Source organism: Protopterus annectens, chromosome 11.part0, assembly GCF_019279795.1.
Source record: "Protopterus annectens isolate FY-2018-M chromosome 11.part0, PAN1.0, whole genome shotgun sequence".
Taxonomy (NCBI): domain Eukaryota; kingdom Metazoa; phylum Chordata; order Ceratodontiformes; family Protopteridae; genus Protopterus; species Protopterus annectens.
This window is the reverse complement of record NC_056745.1, coordinates 199,199,546-199,221,554: the sequence shown is the minus strand read 5'-3', so window position 1 is coordinate 199,221,554 and position 22,009 is coordinate 199,199,546. Positions and strand designations below refer to the sequence as shown.

Here is a 22,009-nt window from a genome sequence, read left to right as displayed (position 1 = left end):
GGTGAACAAAGGTGTGGAGCATCGATTTCTCATGTTGGTAATGACCAGGTCTAGGATATTGGAGCCCCTAGTGGAACTATGGATTAGTTGATCCAGGGCATTGGAGTTTATAAATTATAAGAACCGTTGGGCAAAGGTGTTGGTATACGAGTAGTTTTCCCAGTTAATGGCAAGGTAGTTGAAATCACCCAGTATTAGGGTGTTTGGTTGCATCTTAATATTTTCCATTATGTTTAGAAAGGTGTAGTGAGAATCTTGAGGCATGGTGTGGGATCTGTAGCAAGCTACAATTTGGGATTGCAGTCTTACTAGTGTTAGTTGCACCTGGAGAATTATAGATGCATTGTGATGGGCAACTAGCCTGGTGGTGTGAATATCCTTGGTGAATATGGACACTCCTCCATCTTTAGTGTTTCGGTCCTGGTTTGGTGGCCGAAAAGTGTGGTAAGAGTTGTAGCCTGGTATTGCAGGGGCGCTCACTGGAGCCTTGAACCAGGTCTCAGTTACTGCACAGATATCGATGTTCTCCATTTTTAGGAGTGCCTGGAGAGAGTGCATTTTGAGGTTTAGACTTCTAGCATTGAGTAGCATTGCCTTCAGATTTTGCATGCTTGTACCTGTTACGGTGATGATTTTGTCCTTTGAACTTTGCCTAAATAAGGCACTATAGGGGTGGCAAGAGCCTTAGCCAGTAACCTGAATCCCAGGGGTGACAGGTGCAGACCATCTCTGGCAAAGCATCGTGGTCTGTCGATCATGTTGTCCCAGACAGACAGATGCTGGATCCCCTTTGAATGACACCAGCAGCTTAGCCAATTGTTGAAGTCAATCATTTTGTCCTTATACTGTGGTATCATTCTGGGGTGGCCACGGTGGTGCAGCGGTTAGCATTGCCACCTCACAGCAAGAGGTTCTCCGGTTCAATTCTCGGCTGGGGTGCCTTCTGTGCGGAGTCTGCATGTCCTCCCTGTGGTCGCGTGGGTTTCCTCCGGGTGCTCCGGTTTCCTCCCACATCCCAAAGACATGCAGTAGGTGGATGGGACACTCTAAATTGGCTGTAGGTGTGAGTGTGTGTGTGTGTGTGTGTGTGTGTGTGTGTGTGTGTGTGTGTGTGTGTGTGTGTGTGTGTGTGTGTGTGTGTGTGCCTTCTGTGGAAGGTTGGGCACTGGGCTGGCAACTTGACAATGTAAAACTCCACTGCCAATCATGAGTGGACAGATGATCCGCTGTGGCGACCCCTAACCGGGAAATGCCGAAAGAAGAAGACTGTGGTATCATTCTGGGCGAAGGCAGAATGCTACTCAGGGCTAGGGTCATACCTGCCTGGGCCACATGATCCAAGAGCTCTTCCATGTTTCTTTTCATGTAGTCTTTGGCGGTATGTCTCAAGTCATTCACTCCAACATGGACAATGACAGAGTCATATTTGTACTTGTTGTGGAGTGACTTGAGTGCATGCGTTATGTGGCGGATCCTGGCACCCCGACAGGCAGCTGACTGTAATTTTCTCCTTGTTCAGCCAAGTGAATGGGACATCAGTGTGCCTTACTATAGAGTCACCTATGACTAAAGTGTTGGGTATTCATCCTGTCCATACAGTTCGACACGTGGGTCATCAGGCCACCCCTCAAATCCACTCCAGCAAATTCTGTACTCTATTCTTGAGCTCTACAAAATCTTCCCTTCCTATAATTCCTTGCTCCCTCTGAATAGCTGAGATCTCATTTGCCATCTTTCAAAGTTGCAGCAAGATCTGGGTAGGTAAGTGCTCCCCTCTTGTTTGTACTTTTTGATTGCCATTTTGTAGTGCTAAAGGTTAGTTGTTGTTGTTATTTGATATTCTTTCCTTCATAGCCTCCTAGTGTGATAGTTTAGATTAATGAAAAACTTCTTGTCTAGCCGTTCTTCTCTTCACTGATGTTGCCATCTACCTCTTTGTAACATTAGTTGTTAGTGATTAACTATTAGAATGTTTCTTGGGATATTCTCAGAGGTTTTCTTCATTTACATCTTACATCTTAAATTTGGTAGCTATTTGAGATGCTTAGATATATTGAGTATTTCTTGAAGTTTAGCAGGGAGTAGTTTTAGTGTGTTTGTTCTCAGTTTGACTGTGTGTGGTGTTGTAGATTAATAGTGTGGAGAAATCCATTAGCTTTAATAGCGTGTGCTAAATGTGGGCACAGAGTTCCCCCTCAAGATCTGCATGATCTCTGTGTTTGGGGGGGTGTCTCATGCAATTTTTGTTCTACTGTTTGTTCCTGGGGTGCTAGCAGACTGGAGGAGCAAGCTTATTGTTAAGGAGTTTCGTCCTTTGTATCCAGAAACCACTAAAATCAAAAAATTCTGGCAATAAGCCCTCCAGATCCAAGGACTCTGTTCCAAATAAATGACTCTGTGATTCTTCAGTTTCATCATCTTCTGCTAAGGCTGCAAGGATGTAGGAGCATATTGCATGGATCCCTACTTACACTCCTTCTCCTTCTCCGGATTAAACCGGAACATCCAGTTTTGACACCTTCAGCCCTTTCGACAAAATCCTTCGCATCCTACAGAAGTACCCCAGATGCTGGTTTGGATCGCCTTTTGCAAAATTTCCTGAAGACTCAGATTTAGACAGCAGTCATTGCAAATTCATCATTAGACAGCGGTCATTGCGAATTCATCATCTCCAAAGCCTGTTGGATCCATTCACTTAACCCCTATCCAGGCACCCTCATCGGCCTGATCGTTAACTCCAGTCCTTTTGGATCAATATTATCACCCAAATCCTGTGGCCCAAGAGCCCTTGATACAGACTTTATCAGCTCCAGGGATTTTTGATCTGACTTGGACTGTTTCACCCTTGTCAGATCCTGTGCAGGAGTCTCAGAGCCGAAAACTTTGGTGGGCATCTCCATTGGTTCCCTCAGAGACATCTGCCTTCACTGCTTCACTTCCAATCCCCTGCTCAGTGCCAGCCCCTTTGGCGGAACTGTATATCCTTTCCAGGTCCTTCTCGCAGTCTTCCACTGGAGAGTTGGATATAACCACAGGAGCATGGTCCTCAGATCCACTACAGCTTGATGTTGCTTTTTGAGTGTTAGGGAGGATCACTGCTGGGCCACACAGGGCAGATCCACAGGTTCCACCCCTTGAGCCTCATTCTGTCCTGTCAACTTCTGCAAAAGAATCCATAGGTCATCATCGTTATGTTAACCACAAACATTCTGCCAAGGTGCAGACACTGTCCTCTGAGGACTCAGAAGCCTTATCGTCTGAGACACCTAAAAGAGGGTATGTGAGAGGAAACATCTGAATTAATTGTCGGAGCTAGTCACTTCAGATGCCGACTCAGAGGATGAAGAGGGATCCCCACAGTCTCCTTCTGGGGACATTTTCTTTGGAATGATCCTGGAACTCATGGTGAGGATGTCTTGGCAGGAACTTGACACCTGCGAATCAGTTTCAAGAAAGCTGGATAATATACTCCATTCCTTTAAAGCATACACTTCTGGCCCAAAACTCCACCTGTAGACTCCATAATTATTTCAGCTTCCACTAGAAAGGAATTGTTTGCAGACTCTTTTATCCATCTGCTCAACAAGGGGTCTTGGACAATGACTAGCCTGGGGAAGTGGCCATATGCTTCCTGCTCCTTTTCTGTTCGGGCTGTGAACTATACTGCTCATATGATGAGATTCCAGAGAGATCTCACTCAGCAAGCATTATCCACCCTGAAGAATCCAATTACTTCAGTGTCATTAAAGCAGATGTTCTTCGTGTTTCACTGTTGCAGTCATTACATTTGGGTTATCTGCTTGCAGGTAGCCCTCAGCTGGCCTGATTATCAGCCAGCCTGATTGTCAAAGTCTTGGGTCCTGTGTTGGTTGCTGTCGCTTCTTCCATGACGTCAGGTAGTCAGGGGTATAAAGCATGCAGCCGACACCATTACATCTGTCTTTCTTGCCTTGCGGTACCCGAAGCAGAAGCAGTTGGCAAGTACCGGTCGGCCGACTCCTGAAATTTTCATTTTCGAGTTTCAGAACCGAAGTCTTCAAAAAAGCTAAGTACCCCATTGGGGATCCTTTTTCTTGCTCTAAACCGATGTCAGTGAAAGTTAACAATTATATTTCTTGTGGAAAACAAGTACCTCATAAAGATTTTCATTTGTGCTGCATTTCTTGCTTAGGCCCAGACCATGATGTCTCTAGCTGTAGGTTTTCTGCCTTATTCAATCCTGTAATATTCAGCGCCGGTTCATTTTCGCATCTTAACTATTTCGGTACTCGGTTTAATTATCCAGAAATGGCTTCGGTAAGCCATCTGACTACCAACATTCCGAAAAAACGTAAAGATAAAGACAGAGACAGACCACATGGGTCCAAGCTGCCGACGACGCTTCCGTTAAGCTAGTCGCCAGTTCGCCGGTACTCAGTGAGGTGCTTTTGCAGCCCCTGATGCCCACTACTTCAGATTCGTGGGCCTCTACTGAGACTCATTCGGAATCAGGTATGCCGCAAGATGCTTCTTCGACTATGGAACCTGCGGATGTCTCTACCTTGGATGGGTCTGGAGCCGCTGTGCAGGCACCGGCTTCTGAGGTTATATTCAGGCCTACTGACTTGCATATCAAACCGATGCCATTTTTTTCTTCAAGGCCGAAAACTCGATCCACGCCTAGAAAACCGACGTCCAAACTGCATGGTCAGGCCCATATGCCTAAAAATCAAATGATAAGAATGGCTGAAGACCTTATTGCTCTAATTAGGGGAAGCCACCCTTCTCCCTCTAAGAGGCCTAGAGCTGATTTTCCTTCTGATTCTTCTGATCAGGATTCTGAAATTTCTGTTTCTTCTGATGACCAGGATTTGCCCTTGTCTACCTACGAGGATTCTGATGCAGAGGACACCATTCCCTGTGCTTTCCCTCCAGAAGATTTCTCTTTTGGTGAAACTTTGCACACTCTTAGGGAGCATTTCCGCTGGGAAAGCCAGGATTACTCTGACTCCATAAAGAAGCTTAGGGAATTCTTACTCCTGCCTCAACACAGGCCTTTAGCTATCCCTCCTGTACTGGACATTGTAGATGATGCCTTCTTGGAATCTAGCCTGTCCCCAGACACCTTACCTCCGGCTCCTAGGAAACCTGACCGGTACTACAGAGTACCTGACTCTTACAAGTTCCTTTTTAAGAATCCTACTGCGGACCCAGAGACCATTTCACAGAGACCCAAAGGCATTACGGCTACTACTGCCAAAAATCCTACCCCCTCTGATAGAGATTCCACGGCCCTGGACAGATGGGGTAAGAAGGTATGCACTTCTGCCACTTTGGCCATTAGGGCCTTAAACTGCCAGTTTCATATGACAAAGTACCAGCAGCATATTATTGGATTACTTAAACAGAAATTGATGTTGATTCCTGATTGTGCTGAAAGTAAAGAATTACAGGATTTAATGCATTCTGATGAACAAGTTGGTAAACATACTTTGCAATGTGGTTTTGACTCCTTAGAGGCATCTTGTAGGGCTGCTGTTACTGGGTCTGTTCTTAGACGGCATGCATGGCTTAAGGAGCAAACTTTGCCAGATCATGTTAAAGCCAAATTAATGGATGCTCCCTTAAACCAAGACCGCCTGTTTGGCAACAAAGCAAAAGAAGTTCTTAAAAAGATGGAGGAAAAAGCTAAATCTATGCAAACTGTTATTTCCTGCAAGTACAGCCTCCCAGATTTAATAGGCATTGGCCTTCTAAGAATTGGCCCTTTCCTGTTTCTTCCAGGCCTTCTCTGTCCAAATCCAGGAAAAGCAGACCACCTAGGCTACAGTCTCACAGTACTCACAGGCCTAAGCAGTGGGGGTGGGGGCTCCCACTTCCAAAGCTGGAAGTAGTAAGACACCCCCTATGGTAAACTATCACAATGACTTAACCTTAAATCTTCCAAGCCCTGCCCAACTGACTGCACCTTTAGGGGGAAAGATCGCCGTGCATGCATAAAACTGGGAACTCATTACCCAAGACAAATGGGTCTTAAATATAGTTTCCCAAGAATACAGATTCCAATTCTACACCTTACCAACCCCAAAAGGTTGGCCAGACCTATCCCCAAATCAGTGGGTAGAGGCTCAACAGCAGGTTCTTTCTCTTCTAAGTATCAGAGCTATTCAGCCTGTCCCAGAAGAAGAATGGGGACAAGGTTTTTACTCCAGGCTTTTCCTGGTACCCAGAAAAGACAACTCCTGGCGTCCTATCCTGGAACTATCTATCCTAAACACCTTTTTGGTAATTTCAAAATTCAAAATGCTAACTCTTAATCAGCTGCTTCCCATGCTAGGCAAAAAACTCCTGGTCGGCAACACTGGATTTAAAGGAAGCTTACCTCCACATCCCAATAAGGGATTCTTGCAGAAAATACCTACGCTTCAGAGCAGGCAACATGTACTATAAGTTCTCTGCACTTCCCTTTGGCTTATCTACTGCGCCCAGGGTATTCACAAAGTGCCTGGCTCCAGTCATTGCATTTCTGCAGGCAAAGAAATATTCAGATATACCCATACCTGGACGATTGTCTAATTCAGACAGAAAGCCAGGACATACTGTTAAATCATCTGGCATTTGTAAAGAAACTGCTAACCTCACTGGGGTACACCATAAATGAAAAGAAATCTCATCTAGTACCCTGCCAACAAATTGTATTCCTGGGAGCAAGCTTGAACACAACTTCCCAGATGGCTTACCTCACACCAGAGAAACAAGTTTATCTGACAGCCTACTTCAAATTACTGGCCACAAAGACCCAGCTAACTGCAAGGAAAATACTGCAAGCTCTGAGGTTCATGGCCTCTTGCATCTTACTAATTCCATATGCAAGACTGCATATGAAGGAACTACAATGGTATCTAAAAAGCCTATGGTGTCAACATTCACAGGACCTGGAATCAGTGATTCCTATCATCCCTTGTATAAAGACAGATTTCCTTTGGTGGGCAGAGGCCTGCTACCACAACAAAGGACTGCCATTCACTCTACCCCCTGCCGCCCAAACCCTAACAGACGCATCAGACTATGCATGGGGGGCTCACTTGACAGGGCAGTGCATTCAGGGCAAATGGAACTCGAGTCAAATGCACCTACATATCAATCAAAAAAGAAGTGTTAGCTGTACAGAATGCTCTGACATCCTTCCAGGACAATTATTGGTAAAGACAGAAAACACCACTTTTATGTGGTACATAAACAAGCAGGGGGGACCCACTCTTACCCTCTCTGCAGACTAGCCATGGGTCTGTGGAACACAGCCTTGAGCTACCAAGTGCACCTACAAGCTGCATTCCTGCCAGGCAAGCTAAATTCACTGGCAGATGACCTAAGCAGAAACCTCATGGACCCACACGAGTGGAAACTGGAACCAAAGATATTCAACATGTTGAGAAGCAAATGGGAGAGCCCAGAGATAGACCTGTTTGCCTCCCCCAGAACTACCAATTGGACAAATTCTGCACAAGGAATCCCCACAGGCAAGCTTGGAAAGTGGATGCCCTGTCCTTCACCTGGGAAAACATCTCAATTTATGCCTTTCTCCCTCTGCCTCTCCTCTCCTCTCCAAAGTTCTACTAAAGATCAAACAGGACAAACCAAGGACAATACTCATCACATCAGATTGGCCACACCAGCACTGGTACCCCCTCTTGCGTAGTGTATCACGGCTGGAACCATGGCACCTACCTCAGACCCCTTCCCTGCTGTCCAAGCAGGAGGGCCAGATTCTGCACTTCCAGCTTCAAACCTTGAACCTTGCAGCCTGGCTAATTACCTGATCTCTCCGTTACCATCCCTCAGTAAACAAGTGATGGATGTCATTCTGGAGGCAAGGAGGCCTAGTACTAGAAAATCCTATGCTGATAAGTGGAAAAGATTCTGTTCCTGGAGCCAAACTCAGGGGATGGGCACAACGGTGCCCAGCTTACCGCATAGTCTAAAATATTTAACAGAGATGCTTCACAAGGGCCTTTTCTTTTCTTCTATTAAAATTCATGCCTCTGCCATTCAGCACATTATAATACGGAACCACCCCTCTTCTCTTATTCCCTGCTGAAGCAATTCCTCAGAGGGGCCAAAAATTTAAGACCACCCAGGAGAGCCCCTACTCCAGCCTAGGACCTTATTGGAGAAGCTCACTCTACCTCCCTTTGGGCCAGCTGCAACTGCAGAGTTGAAATTCCTTTCTTGGAAAACAGCCTTCCTTCTAGCCATCGCTTCAGCAAGAAGAGTGTCTGAATTACAGGCACTCATGGCAGTAAAGCCCTTCATCATCTTCTATGCAGACAGGGTGTCCCTCAGGACCAATCCTTCCTTTATGCCCAAGGTGGTATCCAGTGTGGCTTTTAATCAGTCCATTTGCCAACCTTTTTTTCTAATCCACAGAACAAAGGAGAATGAATACTGCACTCTTTGGACGTGCACAGACAACTTAGATTTTATTTGGACAGGACTACGCCTCTCAGGAAAACTGAACAGCTGCTAGTTGCCTTTGCTGCAGGGGCAGAGGGGAAAGCCATTTCAAAGCAAACCATTTCTAAATGGATAGGCCATTGCATTAATTTCTGCTATAAGCACCATGGAAAACCTACCCCATAGGGGATAAGGTCACATTCCACCAGGGTTGCATATACTTCAACAGCCTTTCTCAGAGGTGTTCCTACCAGGGACATCCTAGAAGCTGCTACCTGGAGTTCTGTTCATACCTTCACCAAGCATTACCACTTGCCTATTTTCTCTAAGTCCAGAGCTGGTTTTGACACTGCATTCTTGCAGGGCCTAATTGTTGGTCCTAATGCTCACTAATTGCCTCCTCCTTTCCTTAGCTTTGGGAAGCTATCCAAATGTAATGACTGCAACAGTGAAACATGAAGAACATAGTACAGTTGTGTACACTTACCATAAATGTAGATGTTCGAGTGCATTCACTGTTGCAGTCGTGGTTACCCTCCCTCCAGTCCACTGACTTCTATTTGCTATACCTCTGTTCTTGTTTACTGTATTTAAGCTTTCTAGGGTATTTGCTTATAGTTGGAGATGTAACCTTGTATATAATTGCTTCCCATTATGGGGGCACCTGACATCTGGGGCAAGAAAAACTGATGTAATGGCGTCAGCTGCATGCTTTACACCCCTGACTACCTGACATCATGGAAGAAGAGACAGCAACCGACACAGGACCCAAGACTTTGATAATCAGGCCGGCTGAGGGCTATCTGCAAGCAGATAAACCAAATGTAATCACACAAGACAACTGAGTAACAGAGATTATATCCAGAGGTTATCATGTTCCATTTTTGGAAATCCCCCTTTCGGTTGCCAGCTGTCCCTCCCAGTCAGGCAAAGACCGCTATGCAATGGGTTAGTTCTTTTCTATATAAACAAAAGAGCCATCTGAGAGGTCCCACTAAATCAGTTTGAGTCCGGATTTTATTTGACAATTTTTTAGGTTCCAAGGAAATTGGAGGACCTCTGGCCCATTTTGGATATAAGGCTCCTAAACAACTACGTCAAAAAATAACTGTTTTTGAATGGTCCCTGTGCAGTCAGTTCTTCTGTGTCTTCAGAAGAATGAATGGATGTGTTTCATAGCTCTCCAGGATTCATACTTTCACATAAAAATAGTGAAGAAGTCCAGGAGATTTCTGAGTTTCTGCTTGGGAGCCAGTTATTACCAGTTCAGAGCCATGCCTTTTGATTACACCCCATCTTCCAGGGTGTTCACCAAATGCATGCCTGTAGTAGCACCCATCTGTGACTCCTGGAATTCAAGATATTCCCCTACCAAGATGACTGGATCCTGGCTGCCTCTTCAGAGAAATCTCTTCTGAAAGACAGGGATTACTGTCAACTATGTGCTTCCCTATGCAGATTAGGAAAATCCAACCTGATTCCCACCCAACATTAAATCTTTCTAGGATGCCAATTGGACATTTAACTCTGATTTCTCTTACACATGACAGTATTTTATCTTTGAGAACTGCAGTACAAATCTTCTGGAGTTCAATTGCCTTTGGGCAAGATTGGTTTTGAGGTTATTGGGTCTCATGGCGTCATCAGTATTAGTAGTGCAGTTTACTCATTTCTACATGACAGTTCTGCAATGGCTGCTTCAATCACAATGGTCTCAGAAGTTCACCTCTCTTTCTCATCCCATTATGTTAACTTCCAGGTTCTCTCCCAAGTAGCAAGTACAATGGGCCATTGTGTAGGGAGAATGGTCCAAGGTTATTGGTCAGTCTTAGAGACTTGTCTTCACATAAATGTCCTGGAGATGAGGGCAGTTCTCCTTGTGTTGCAGGAGTTCTAGGATTTTCTTCCTCTAGAAGTGATAAGCATACAGACAAACAGTTTGACAGTAGTCTAGTTCATAAGGAAGCAAGGGGGAACCAAATCTGATCTCTTTTGTCATGAGGCCATGAGAGTTTGGCAATAAGACGGCCTATAACTGGTTTCTAACAGCAACACGCATCTCAGGAAAATTCATTGATCTTGCAGACAGGTTGAGCAGGAACCTCCTGTTGCCTCACGAGTGGTCCCTCAATCCAGCAATCATTGAGGAGATAATCAATTACTGGGACATCACCTGCTGTGATCTATTTGCAGCTCCCACAGAACACCAAATGCAGCAGTTATTTTGCCATTCTCCCTCATCAGGGACAGACTCCCAAGGATGATCTGTTTAATTTTTGGCCCCCAGGGTTACTTTACATTTATCCCTTTGTTCTGCTCTTGACCAAGTTCATACAGAAGGCAGTACAGTGCAAGGGCATTGTTATCCTCGTAGCCCCTTTTTGGCCCAGACAGATGTGGTTCCCCTCCTCAAACTTAACTTGAAGGAACCTCCTTGGTTCCTCATTCTGCTCCCAGAGCCTTACCCAGATGCTCCCAACTTGAAGTTAACCACTTGGTTTCTCCTGTTCCTGGGATGGCAGGGGATGTATCTTTTCCTTCTTATGTTGTCCGCTTCCTCACAGCTTCTCATAAGTCCTCTGTGTAGGGTCTATTACCTTAACTCATTACAACCGAGTGACTTCTCCAGGCATTTCTGCAGTTACTTCCTACTGCGTCTCTAGGTGTCAAATATTCCCTGTTCATATTTGAATTAATAATTTCAAAACTATGCTATCTACAAGGTATCAAAATACTTTATCTTGAAGTATCCATGATGGCAGACACAACTGTATTGATATTTGACCTGTGTCAATTAGTATTTGTTAGAATTGTAAGGTGATAACTTAATTTTTAAAGGCTGAAGCCACACCCACTGGGAGTTGCATTCAAAAGAGTTCTACTGGAGGGAATGAATTAAATAGAGAAGATTTGCCTTTTGGGCTGAATCTGTAAACATGGAAGCCTTTTCTGCTTCTGCTGGGATGTTCTCATTTTTTGGCCTTGTTTCATTGTGGTTCTAGTTCTTCTGCTATCAAGGTACAGCTAGCAACTATTTCATCCTTTCATATTTGCTTTCAGGATTCATTGGCTTCTCATAGACTATGTAAAGCCTTTCTTAAAGGCACTTTCCTGTTGTGTCCATCTATCAAGGATCCCGCTCCCCAGTGTGACTTGAATTTCATTTTGGAGGTATTGTTAGCTTGATTTGAAACTGATATTTGCAGAATTAAAATTCCTGTTCTGGAAAACTGTTTCTAGTAGCTATTACTTTAGCTAGGAGGATTTCAGAACTTCACCCCCTATCTTTCATTTCTGCCTGCAGTGTGTTTCACGAGGACAGGGTTACCTTGAAGACCAGCCCCTCCTTTGTCCCAAAAGTGATTTTCTGAGACCAACCTTTTACAACTCATCCATCTTCTTTTGTTCTTTCCTAACTACCAAAATAAAGGGCAATACAGTATGTATGCAATGGATGTACACGTTCAGCTCAGTTTTCATCTCCACAGAGCAACACCCTTTAGAAGAGATAAGCACCTGTTTGTGTCCTTTGCCCACAACAGGCTGGATAAGAAACTAAGATTTCCTTTTCCCAATAGTTGTCTGACTGTATTTCCTTCATCTGCACTTTCCATAACAGATCTTTATCCTCCAAGCCCACGGCTCATTCCACTAGAGCCATAGCAGCTTCAACAGCATTCTTTACATCTCTTTCCTTGGATGACATTTGTCAAGCAGCTTCCTGGCTGTTCCTCTCTCACGTTTATTAAACATTACAAGTTGGACTGTATTTCCAGAGCCAGAACTTCCTTTGGAGCCTCTGCCCTGAAATGTCTCCTGTCATAAGGCTACCCAGGAGTTAGGCAGCTGGGGATCCTGATCCGTATGTCAGATTGGGCAGACTGGATGAATAGGATATGAAAGCTGTGTACTTAGCATAATAATAGATCTTTTCAGTCCAGTCTGTCCGATATGGCAACTCGCTCTTCTTCTAATGCCAATCTGTAGGACCTGATGGATCTTCCTTCCTGGATCAAAGCCAGTGCCAAGTGTGCTTTAGTATCAGGCACCAAACTCAATCTGAGATTGTATGGGGGACCAGGGCATTCTGGAAAGGGAAGATTTTGTACGGCTCGAGGCTAGAGCACTGAATTTACCAGATCTGATCCGAGTGGAGGCTCGAGGACCCATATGTCATCATGGACAGAATGGGATAAAAGGCTCTGTCATTCCAATAAGTTCCTAATTTTCATTTACTTAACATTTTTTTTGTTTGTTTTTAGTACTGTATGATTAGATAACAAGCCTGAACTACCACCTGTAATGGCATTTCTGTGTGTGGGGGGCACTGCTGTACCTGATCGTTTCCCTTGTTCCATTCTTGAGTAGAGAAAATGTCTGGATTGAAAATTAGATTTAATATAGAGCATTTTAGCAACCACTTTGATGTTTCTATGATTTTGTCTTCTAGATGGATGAGGTGGGACGGATTCTGTCCAACTTATGTAATGTGATCCCAGGTGGAGTTGTGTGTTTCTTCCCATCCTATGAGTATGAAAAGCAGGTGTATACTCACTGGGAGAAGAATGGAGTACTTACCCGGCTATCAGCAAAAAAGAAGGTCAGTCTTCAATATTTGAGATGTTTTCACAGCTGTTATCTTGCTTGAATATACTTATGATTTCGCATGGTACACAAGGGGGAGCTAGAACTCTGTAAACTAGAAAATGGTTAGTTCTGCAGCGAGCGTAATATGAGAAAAACATCATATATCCAGTCATCCACAAGAGTTAAAAAATGAAATCCTGTCATTCTGCATCAGACTACCCAGAACCTGCTGATAATTTTTGTTGACAGGAGGTCACTTACAGTTTCCTAGGAAAAGCAGACATGCAGTGAAAACTGGTATGAATTGCTACAGGCTCTCAACGATATTTAAAGATAAAAGACCCACTTACTGAAGAGTGTGGATGTATAGAGGAAGGATATCATGGTTCTCAGCACAACTGTTGTGTGACATAAGTTACATAAGTCAGAGAAACAGAAATTGTTTTTAGTGGAACAGTAGGATGCCGTGACTAATTATGTATGCAAAAACATTACTAGGCTGCAGTAAGTTTGCACAGAAAAAGAATAAAAGCACAGGGGTAATGGACTGTGTGCGGCGAGAGAAAAGAACCCAGATGCTGAGGCAAGATATAGATGTCAAGTTTCTTGCTTTATGGGCAATATCAGTAAATAAGAGCAGTTTGTGGAAAGTTGTTTAATAACAGCATTTGAGTCACACACGTGTGTGTGTGTGTGTGTGTGTATGTGTGTGTGTGTGTGTGTGTGTGTGTGTGTGTGTGTACATGATTGTGTATTATATATATTGTGTGTGTGTGTGTATATATATATATATATATATATATATATATATATACACACACACACACACACACACACAGACACACACATACGTATGGGTGTACTGAATTTAATCAGAACACCCAAATGTTGATGTTCACATCAAACAGAAAACACTGACTTTGCAAACATCGACACTCTACTACGCAGCAAGATAGCACAATGTTAAGTAAAGGGCATATTTCCTGACCCTGGGAATTGTAAGGTCTCTTACACCTGTCAGTCATCTGTGTAGTCGATCATATTTTGTCGACTAAACATATGTCAACATGGAATCGACTAAGTAGCAACGTGTGTGTGTGTGTGTATACATACACACACAGAAACACATACACACACATACAAAAACAAAACCACATTTTTGAAGGTGTCCTGCTGACAGTAAATACGTCAGTATACAAAAAGATGGTTTATTAGCTAGCACTTTCATTCTTTCACTCACAACGGCTTCATCAGACTAAAAAACTTTTAAAACACAAATAAGTTTAAAGTTTGAAAAACAAACAAAGCCAGTGGTAATCTCCAAAAAGTTTATGTAAGCGCTTTAGTTGAACAAATAATCCAGCTTCAGACACAAAATACAAAAAAACACTATTCCATTTAAAATGTTTCAACAGGAAATGACACCAACAGTAAATGACATCATAAGCAGTCAAATTACTCATAAAAAATAAGTATGAAATACAATGTCAATACAAAAGTACATAAATAATTTCATGCTAAAACTAATATAAAAACAACCATTATAAAGTTATTATAATTTAGTTATGATACCTCCCAACCAAAAAGAAATTACTTTTTACCTTTGAAGTGCTTTTAACCTTAAAATGCATTTCAAAGAGCAATACTCATTGAGGCCCGGAAAAGCAGAGGCATTTAGTTTAAGCTGCTAATGTAATTTTCTACTTTCTAAAATTAATTGCCATGGACCACCCCTTTTATTTTTTGTTACTTGTTCAGTAACCATATACTCAAAGGAATGACCCTCATATTCCATGACATGCCTGGCCAAGGCATTGTTGCCATTACGCTTGCCTATGCTGTACTGATGTTTATAAATTCTTTCCTTGAGGTATCTCTCAGTCTTTCCAATATAAAAAGCAGCATAACATTGGCATAGAGCGATGTAAACGACCCCAGCACTTTCACAATTAAATCTGCCTTTCAAATAATAAATAGTGTCAGAAATACAAAACCTATTTGACACTGTTAGGAGATAGCTACTCCTAGAGTATTCACATTTAAACATGCCAAATCTAACACTGTGGTAATCATTAGGAATCTCTAATAAATTTTTAAGATTAAGGCCACATGTAAATATCATACTAGGACCATGAATCAATTTCTTTCTGACTGAAGCATCCTCTGTCAGTAAGGACCAGTTCTTATTAAGTATTCTTAAGTAAGTATGCATCCAGCGTCTAAGGAATAGGGTGTACAAAATTATAATGTATAACCCATGTTGGTATCAGTAGTAGTTATAGCCACCTCATCAAGAGAATCTACTTGAATGTTGTCAGGAGTGGTTATTTCTCTATTTAACAGGGTTTTAAACCAACCTTGACCTTCTTTTAGCAACTACCTCATCAATGATAGTTGTCAAAAGATCATCAGGGTAGAACCTAGCTGAAAACATCTTTCTCAAGTGTTCACATTCCAGCAAAAAGCCATCATTGAGGGTGCCCATTCAGGCCGCCCTCACTAACTGGCCTTTAACCACTGCCTTTTTCTGATAAAAGGGGTGGTTGCTGTCATAGTGAAAGAAGTTATTCGAGTAAGTAGCATTCCTAAAAATTCTAGCTACATATCTCGAATTCAAAAAATCCTTAGAAAGGAAAATGAACAAGTAAGAGATAGATTCAATACCAAATTCAAAGGTGAAATTTAAAAATTCAGTTAAACTTGAAATTTCATCCACAAACATCACAGCTTGATTGTTATCACCTTTGAAAATGATAGGAATGTTATCCAAAAATCTCGTGTACCAGACATGTTGCTTAAAGCTATCACATTTGAACAAGTATTCCTCCTCCCAAAAGGCCATCACACTATTCGCAAAACTCCCTCCACAAGGGGAGCCCATAGCTACCCTTGATTTTTGCAAATAATAACAATCATGGAAGAAGATGAAGTTGTTGGAAAAGACATTATCAAGTAAATACTCAATTAAATCCATCTCATCTCCCGGGTAACCCGTATTTAGTAAAAACTCCCTAACCCAAGCAATGCCCAAGATTTGCGGTATCACAGTATACAGATCCCTAACATCTATGGTTAGGAAATTGTAATCCGCTACAAAGGGTAGGGAGTTCAAACATTTCAGGAAATCCCAGGAGTCACGACATATCTGGGGTACAGTTTTCAAATATTTCTGCAACAAACTGTCAACATATTTCGCACAACCATATGTTAAACAATTTCTCCCATTAACAATGGGATGCAAAGGTGGGTTAACTTCACTTTTATGGAGTTTAGGAAGCCCAAATATGGTCAGGATGATGGAAGATAGGATGTTCACATAATTGAAAATGCTTATATCAACTCTAGAATCAATAAGTAAATCACTGAAGTGAGATCTAACACGTTGGAATGCCACATTGTACATAAGCATCAGAATTCAATATATCCATAATCTTGTTAACAATAATCATCCTGGTTCATGAAAACAAGACCACTCCCCCTTATCAGGCTTTAGAATTCTAATGTCAGCATTCCTAAGCTCATTTAAAGCATTAATCTGGTCAGTAGAAATATTAGCACCTGCAATCTTCGATTATTAAAACACAATGCATACCTAATATCCAACTCACACACTTTTTCAAACATGGCAACACTGTTATGCAAAACAGGATTAAACACACTAGGAACATGAACGTTCTGTGGTATAGAATCATTATTACCTAATAATAACATTAAATTCAGTTTGCGAGTGAAAGTTTTCAGATCCACTAAGGTACTTGCCAGGTCAGCTCTCCTGGATGGTACAAATGCAAGTCCTTTAGATAACACATCAACAAGCAAAGGAGAAAGCATGCAAGAAGAGAAGTTATATATTTTAAAGTCACCTGATGAATTCATTATAATCTGTGGTCATTATAACAAATTCATCAGGTGACTTTAAAATAGGTGGATTTCAGATGGTATGGTGTGTTTTGTGTAGTTAAAGTACACGGTTCGGGAGTTTTAGTTTAGTTATTTTCTTCTTGCGAAAATAATGTTCGTGATTATAGGTTTTCATTATATCAAAGTAGACTCATAGTTAGTTAGTTACTTGTCTGGTGCCAGTATTCGTTAGATCATGCATGCACTCAAGTTCTTGAGCAACAAGTACCAGTATGACTCCGTCATAGTTTGTGCCACTGTCAATAACTTGAGGTTTTCCTCCTTGGACTATATGAACAGAGACATGATGGAGCTCTCAGACTGTGTCCAAGGCAGGTATGATCCTAATATTATGCAGCATTCTGCTTTCTTCAAGGATGATGCCGTGATATGAGCAAAAAAAGAATTGACTTCAATAATTGGCTTTGTTTTTGGTGTCATTCAAAAGGATCTAATAATTGTCATCCCAGGAGGACATGATCGACAGATCATGGCCTTCATCTGTCCCCTGTCTGATTTCAATTATTGGCAAAAGGCATTATCTGTCCCATAGTGCCTTTTTAAGCAGTGCCAACTTGATAAACCTACCGACATAAAGAAACAAGCAAAGGAAAACATGAAGGAGATCAATGCTAGGAGTCTAAACAAGAAACTGTTCTCCCTAAAAGTCTTTCTGCATTGAAAGACATCAACATCTGCATAGTGACTGGGACAAGATGGCAGAGAGCATTCCAGCTGGTCAGGGCTATAATGCCTTCTACACATTTAGACCAGCTACTGAGCAGGAGGGAAAGAAAGATAAAGTTATCTCAATCCACAACCAGAAGAGACTCGCATCAAGGCTGGAAAAGCAACATGATGCACTAGTGCTTCTTGTCCAAATAACTATCACAGAGGTCCCATACCATGTATTAGCTAACTATAGAACTCCCTTTATGACACAAGAAAGCCATAATGCCTATTTATGGGAACAAGAGTCAATCAGTATTATACCCAGTACCATTTTCCTAGGTGATCTAAACTATCCAACTATAGACTGAGAAACCTATACCACCACTAGTGCACAAGTACAGAGATTCCTGGACTTTAATGGAACAATTAGTCTTTACTAATTTTGGAGTCTCTTGCACCGCCCTTTTCATATCTTCATCACATGTTAGGTCTGACCATAAAGCAGCCTGCTTCAAAATAAAATTGAAACCAGAGATTTCTTCCACACAAGGTACATTTAGAAATTTCTTTAAGACAAGCTACCTACTCCTAAGTGATAAATTGGCAAGCTTCATCTCCCCACCAAACCCAGTTAACTCCACTGAATATGCAGAAACGTACGCCACTGCACTATGTCAGTATGTAAACAGCAGCATAAATGTAGCTGTACTCCATAGGAACAGGTGCAGGGCAAATCCCAGAAACAAACCACATGGTGAACCGTAATATAAACAAGCTTAATAATAAAAGGAAAGAAAATTGAAACGTAAGAGGAGTAATTCCCAGAATGTTAGAGCTCTTGTCACTGAAATAAAGAAACAACTCAGGAGCTTAATAGAATCCAACAAAGTCAAGTCTGAGGCTAAAATATTTATCCAAGCCAAAGAGAATCAGAAGGCATTTTTTCAGTTATGTCCGTACTCTCAAAAGCACAATGCAGCAATGCACTGAACTGATTGTGAATGTTACCTACACTGAGGATGAAGATACAGTAGCCTTACTGGCCAATAAATTTAACACAAACTTTACCCCTCTCTCCCCTCTGTCTATCCCTCAAAATGTACCTGAAACTGGCTTGCCTGCAGCTGTCATACAAGATGAAGTCATAAAAGTGATATCAAAAGCTAAAAATATTGCATTGTTGAGTCCTGACAATATCCCTGGATGCATCTTAAACAACACGAGGCACGATTTATCCACACCTCTAACAACAGTGTTTAATCTCAGCCTCCATACAGGTTTTGTACCAAGCGAATGGAGAACAGCAACAGTCATTCCCTTGCATAAGGGAGGACCTTGCACAGACCCAGGCATTTATAGACCCATACGTCGTACCAACCTCAATCAACCATGACCTAGGGAACCTCCAAACACTGGACCTGTTTAAGTTTGGATTTGTCAAGGGTAGATTATGCTTACCCAACCTGGCGGACTTTTTGAAAAGGTCACCCAAGCAAAGGATGAAGATGAAATGGTGTGCACTGCATACCTTGACCTGGCCAAAGCTTTTGACACAATTTCCCACTCAGGTGTAGTAGAAAAGCTAAATAAACTGGGAATAAACTCCTGTGTCACCTGCTGAATTGCCAGCTTGTTCACAAATAGGAAGCAGGAAGTTACCTCCACAAAGAGAATGGTCACCAGTGGAGTCCTCCAGGTTTCTGTGCTGGGGCCTTTCCTGTTTGGCATCTACTTTTGTGAAGTGAAAGCCATTACCAAAGGACTCTGGCTGACTAAGGTTGCAGATGACTGCAAGCTAGGAGCAGTCATTGAATCCTCAAATGACTTTGCCATCCTGCAGGAAGGTTTATCCCAAATAAATTGCTGGTGCAAAAATCATAGCTTGAAAGTAAATGCCAAAAAATGCATTATTGTATCCTTTGGGAAGTCCTCTATCCTAGGTTACTACCACATTAACAGTACACCTCTGAAAAGTTGACCCAGTTTTTTTCGGGATTTGGGAACTTACATGGACAACGACCCAAACATTTGACCAACATGTATCCATTGTTGTCAGGAAGTCTGTCTATATTGCCCAGCTTACAAACAGAGGGATTGTGTTTAAATCTAGGGATGCTGCTGTTCCCCTTCACACAGCCCTCATTAGGCTAATCACTCAATATAATTCCTCCTTTGGCATGTATTTATCCAGACACATGCAGCAACCTGGATGCCCACAGAGATTCCATGCTAAAAGGATAAAGGCCCAGACAACATGTTTTAAATGGACTGACTCAAAGCTTTGTCTGAATACTCTGTATTCTATGGACTGCTAAGAGGTGACCTGTGTCTGACATACAAGGCATTCTCTGACCAAATACTGATGCATTTTACTGCACATCAGCAGGTCAGATGGAATCAGAAATACTCTGTCTAGGGATGTAAATCTCTTCTGCAATATTAACAAAATGGTTTGAGATATATATATATATATATATATATATATATATATATATATATATATATATATATATATATATATATACACTGCTCTGGAATAGACTCCCCATCTACATGAAACAAAGTTTATGCTTGTCCATATTCAAGCGCAACTTTGATCTGTAGATGGGAAACAGAAAATGTACCCTAGGACTGCACCATGTACTACTGATGGAGAGAGGCAGCTCCTAAATGCTTTTTCCCATGCACGCGTTCCCAGAGATTATCAATGGTACAATTCCAGTTATTCTCATTAGTGGTAGGTAATGTATAATTATCGACTATGGGATGGGTAAGGCCAATCGCTAGCTCGGGAGTCATCAACCTTTTTGGAGCAAAGAGACATTTTATCCTAAAAGGTTTGACCCAAGATTTACAATGAACTGCAATGGGTACAGAAGGGAGTTTGAGATACGATTGTTTAACGCAATATGGGTATATGTATTTAACACAAAAAAAAAAACTTTTAAGTACTTACAGAAGATAAAGAAAAACATATTAATGGGATTTTTGACCCTGCATTTTCACACAGCGTTGTTTCATGTTTGGTGAATAGTTGGAAGTCTTCGATTTTAATCAGGTTTCACAGCTTACATCATGAAGCTGACTTCTTAGCTTGCTTTTGATAGCATTCATGTTGGAGAAAGCCTGCTCATAATAGTAAGTGGACCCAAAAATCGTAAAAATTCCAAATGCTGTTGTTTTGAGTTGACAATAATGTGAAAGGCAGTTCCACATTTCAGAAATCAGTTGGTCCTCCTTTTGACAGTTGGAAAGTTCTGTCCATTTGTGATTCATGGCTAAAGTCACCTTTTCTCTTTCCAGGTTTTCCAGTTCCACTTGTAAAGACATAAATTTTGAAGACCACAAATCTTTGCTTTTCAAGTCTTTTCGTTGTAGTTCAAACTGAGCACTGTCAGTTGCTGGAAATGGCAATTCGCTTGACATCCACCACAAGTTGTTTTGTCAAGAACGAAAGAGCTGGCTTTTCATGTTGGAAATCTTTGAAATGATTAGTAAATGAATCATGCATTTTTGCAACAGCTGCCAGAAAAAAAACTTGCTATCAGTGACACTTCCAGTAGTTTCCAGATTTTTTTTAAAGTTTCAAAATGAAACCGATTTCCACTTTTCAGGTCTCTCACAAACAATAGTAGTTATTGTTTGAAGGAAAGAATGGTTTCCAGAACTGTACTTGCAGTGTTACCTCTGCCTTGTAGCTTCTGATTCAGGTGGTTTAAGTGTGATGTCATATAAACAGAAAAGTAACATTTCTGTAACCATTCTTCATCACTTAACTGTGGATATTTGTGTTCCATTTGACTTAAAAGGGTCGTAATATGTTCAAGACATGAAGTGAAATGTTTCAAAACTGCTACTCTGGATAACCAACAAACTTTATTATGCAAAAGAAGGTCAGAATATTGACTGTTTACTTCTTTGAGAAGGGCACAAAACTCTCAGTGATTAAGTCCTCTTGCAATTATTTGGGTGACTATTTTTACTACCAAATCCATCAGCTTTACAACTTTGATGGGAAATGCCTGCGCGCATAGCATTTCCTGATGAATAATGCAATGAAATGTAAAAACACTGTGGTCCACATTTTGTTTGAAGAGGGTAACAAAGCCTTTATTTTTACCCGTCATACTGGGTGCTCCATCTGTAGCAATAGATACCAATTTATTGATGTCAGTTTCCCTAACAGTCAAAAATTTCAAAATTGCTACATAGGTATCTTCACCTCGAGTCTGTCCTTTAAGAGGTAGCAAAGCCAGTAACTCATCATGGAGACCTTTATCAGAAACATACCATCCTAGAAGGCTAACGTGTGCGATGTCCTTCAAGAAAATACAGATGCCGATTTTAAATCATTAATCTGTTGATTTGTCACATTCTTGTGCATTTGAATGGTTTGTCGTGAACAGTTTTTGTGGAT

At 41.7% G+C, this 22,009-nt stretch overlaps 1 protein-coding gene across 1 annotated transcript in view; it reads left to right on the top strand.

Annotated features, from left to right (window-relative positions):
* DDX11 (DEAD/H-box helicase 11) overlaps nucleotides 1-22,009 on the top strand; it is a 1,280,855-nt gene that overhangs the window by 970,694 nt on the left and 288,152 nt on the right. The window contains exon 21 of the mRNA XM_044087617.1: nucleotides 12,884-13,033. Coding sequence (XP_043943552.1) covers nucleotides 12,884-13,033 — 150 coding nt within the window. The remainder of the gene's footprint in view (nucleotides 1-12,883; nucleotides 13,034-22,009) is intronic.